At 66.2% G+C, this 2022-nt stretch overlaps 2 protein-coding genes across 2 annotated transcripts in view; both read left to right on the forward strand.

The window, feature by feature from the left end:
- The window catches only part of CHLNCDRAFT_145018 (hypothetical protein), a gene marked incomplete at both ends in the record, with an annotated part of 1283 nt that extends 732 nt beyond the window's left edge, over nucleotides 1–551 (forward strand). Inside the window, 2 exons of the mRNA XM_005848268.1 lie at nucleotides 160–305; nucleotides 453–551. Coding sequence (XP_005848330.1) covers nucleotides 160–305; nucleotides 453–551 — 245 coding nt within the window. The remainder of the gene's footprint in view (nucleotides 1–159; nucleotides 306–452) is intronic.
- Nucleotides 552–942: 391 nt separating this feature from the next.
- The window catches only part of CHLNCDRAFT_145019 (hypothetical protein), a gene marked incomplete at both ends in the record, with an annotated part of 5901 nt that continues 4821 nt past the window's right edge, over nucleotides 943–2022 (forward strand). Inside the window, 3 exons of the mRNA XM_005848269.1 lie at nucleotides 943–1047; nucleotides 1176–1270; nucleotides 1456–1580. Coding sequence (XP_005848331.1) covers nucleotides 943–1047; nucleotides 1176–1270; nucleotides 1456–1580 — 325 coding nt within the window. The remainder of the gene's footprint in view (nucleotides 1048–1175; nucleotides 1271–1455; nucleotides 1581–2022) is intronic.

Consider the following 2022-nt stretch of genomic DNA (forward strand, 5'->3'; position numbering starts at 1 on the left):
GTCATGCATGCTGGTGGATTGGGCGTGGTGGTTGGGCAGCTGGGGAGCGTGGGTGGGGTGGGGGGCAGCAACGGAGTGGAGCCAGTGGCAGCAGGGCAGGCACGCTCTCGCCTCCTGCCTGCCGACAGCGAGCAGCCCTGCGCTCTCCACCAGCCGCAGCCAGGGCAGCGCGCCTCACCGCCCCTGGTCCCCACCCGGTGCAGGCCATGGACAGCGCGGCGCAGCGCGGCAAGCTGCGGCGGCCGGGGGCACCGGGTGCGGGCGCCGCCGTGGGCGCCGAGGACATCCTCTTCCTCGTGCGCAAGGTGGGCGCGGTGTGGGGGCCCGGCCCGGGGGGACGTGGGGGGTGGCGGGGTTGCATCGTCCCGTCGCTGACGCTGCCCCAGCCCTCCACATCCATGCCACGCTGGTGTTCATCCGCTGCCGCTTGCTGGCCCCTTGGCAAGCTGCAGGACCCGCGCAAGTATGCCCGCGCCAAGGAGCTGCTGATCCTGGATGAGGAGATCAGGAAGGCGAAGCAGGTTGTGGAGGATGTCACGGCGCCGCTGTAGGTGCCGCCTGCGGTGCCACAACCGTCACGTCAGTGTGTCGGTTGTGACCACTATTTCAAGTACAACTGCCTATCCATCTACGCTTATCCTATCTGCTCAGTAAATGTACATTTCCCTTGCAGCCAAGAACTCAAAAACCTGCGGCACGCGCCAGCGAGGCGGGTTCCCCTCAGGTCCAAGGTGCCAGCAGAAGGTCTGCGCCAAATGCGCGCTTGTCGCTCAATCAGGCATGCAAGCAGCCCACCGCGCTGTCTCCAGGCTCGGCGGTGTGGCTGTGAAGCGCGCTTTGGCCGGCTCCCTGCGATCGGTGCCTGGGGCGCTGCAGAGGCAAGCGCAAAGCGGCGCGACACTCAATCCGGGCCTGCTGCGCGGGCGCCTGCAAGCCGGGGCCATGGCCAGCTCGGGCGGCGGCGGTGGTGGGGCGGCAGCGCACGCCCACACCAACCGCCTGTCCAAGGAGGAGTCGCCTTACCTGCTGCAGCATGCCCACAATCCGGTGGGTTGCGGTGTGGGAGGCTCCGAGTGTAGGCTGCAGGCGGAAGGTCAGAGGGCTTGGTCCTGCGCTGCTGCTGACGTCCTTGTGGCCCGCTTAAACCACTCGGTCGGACTGTGGGCTGGGGGCAGGTGGACTGGTACCCGTGGGGAGAGGAGGCATTCGAGCGTGCGCGCAAGGAGGACAAGCCCATCTTCTTGAGCGTGGGCTACTCCACATGCCACTGGTGAGCGGGGGAGGCGGTCCTTCGACAGGTTGGGGCAGGCACACGCAGGCAATGGGAGCACAGGAGGCGCCTGGGTTGATGTGCGGGTACATAGGCGCCCTGACGCATGCAATCGTTTGGTGGCAGGCCAGTCTCTTGCTTCCCGGAATGGCGTCCCAAATGCGGCATGCACACCCATGCTGCAGGTGCCACGTGATGGAGCGGGAGAGCTTTGAGAGCGAGGAGACGGCGGCACTGATGAACCAGCTGTTTGTCAACGTCAAGGTGGACCGAGAGGAGCGCCCAGACGTGGACAAAGGCAAGGGATTTTGTCCCTGCTGCAGTTCTGTGGTCAAGCCCAGCCTAGGATAGTATGGTATCTCGCGGTGCCGCCAGACTGGCGAAGCAGCAGCAGCAGCAGCAGCAGCCTAGGCCTCGGCCCCTGGCCGCTGCGGCATCGTCCTCAGCCGCCTGCGACGCCCCTGCTGCCCGCCTGCCCTGCAGTGTACATGACCTATGTTCAGGCAGGAAGCAGCAAGAGGCAGCCGGGCTGCTCGACTGGCCGTGCTTGGGGATCAGGCACAGGATATTTTTGTGGATCAGGACAGCAGAGTTGGAGCTGGCAACAGCACTGCCGGCCTCCAGTGCTTCAGCCCTATGTTCCATGAAGCGCCCTGTTTCCCGTGCCTGCTGTCAAGCACCCCCACAGTCCTGGCCAGCTCGCCTGAGCCGCTGTGCAGCACCAGCAGCGCTGAGCCCTGCCCCGCCCCGCC

The sequence above is a fragment of the Chlorella variabilis genome (assembly GCF_000147415.1).
Source record: "Chlorella variabilis unplaced genomic scaffold CHLNCscaffold_8, whole genome shotgun sequence".
Lineage (NCBI taxonomy): Eukaryota > Viridiplantae > Chlorophyta > Trebouxiophyceae > Chlorellales > Chlorellaceae > Chlorella > Chlorella variabilis.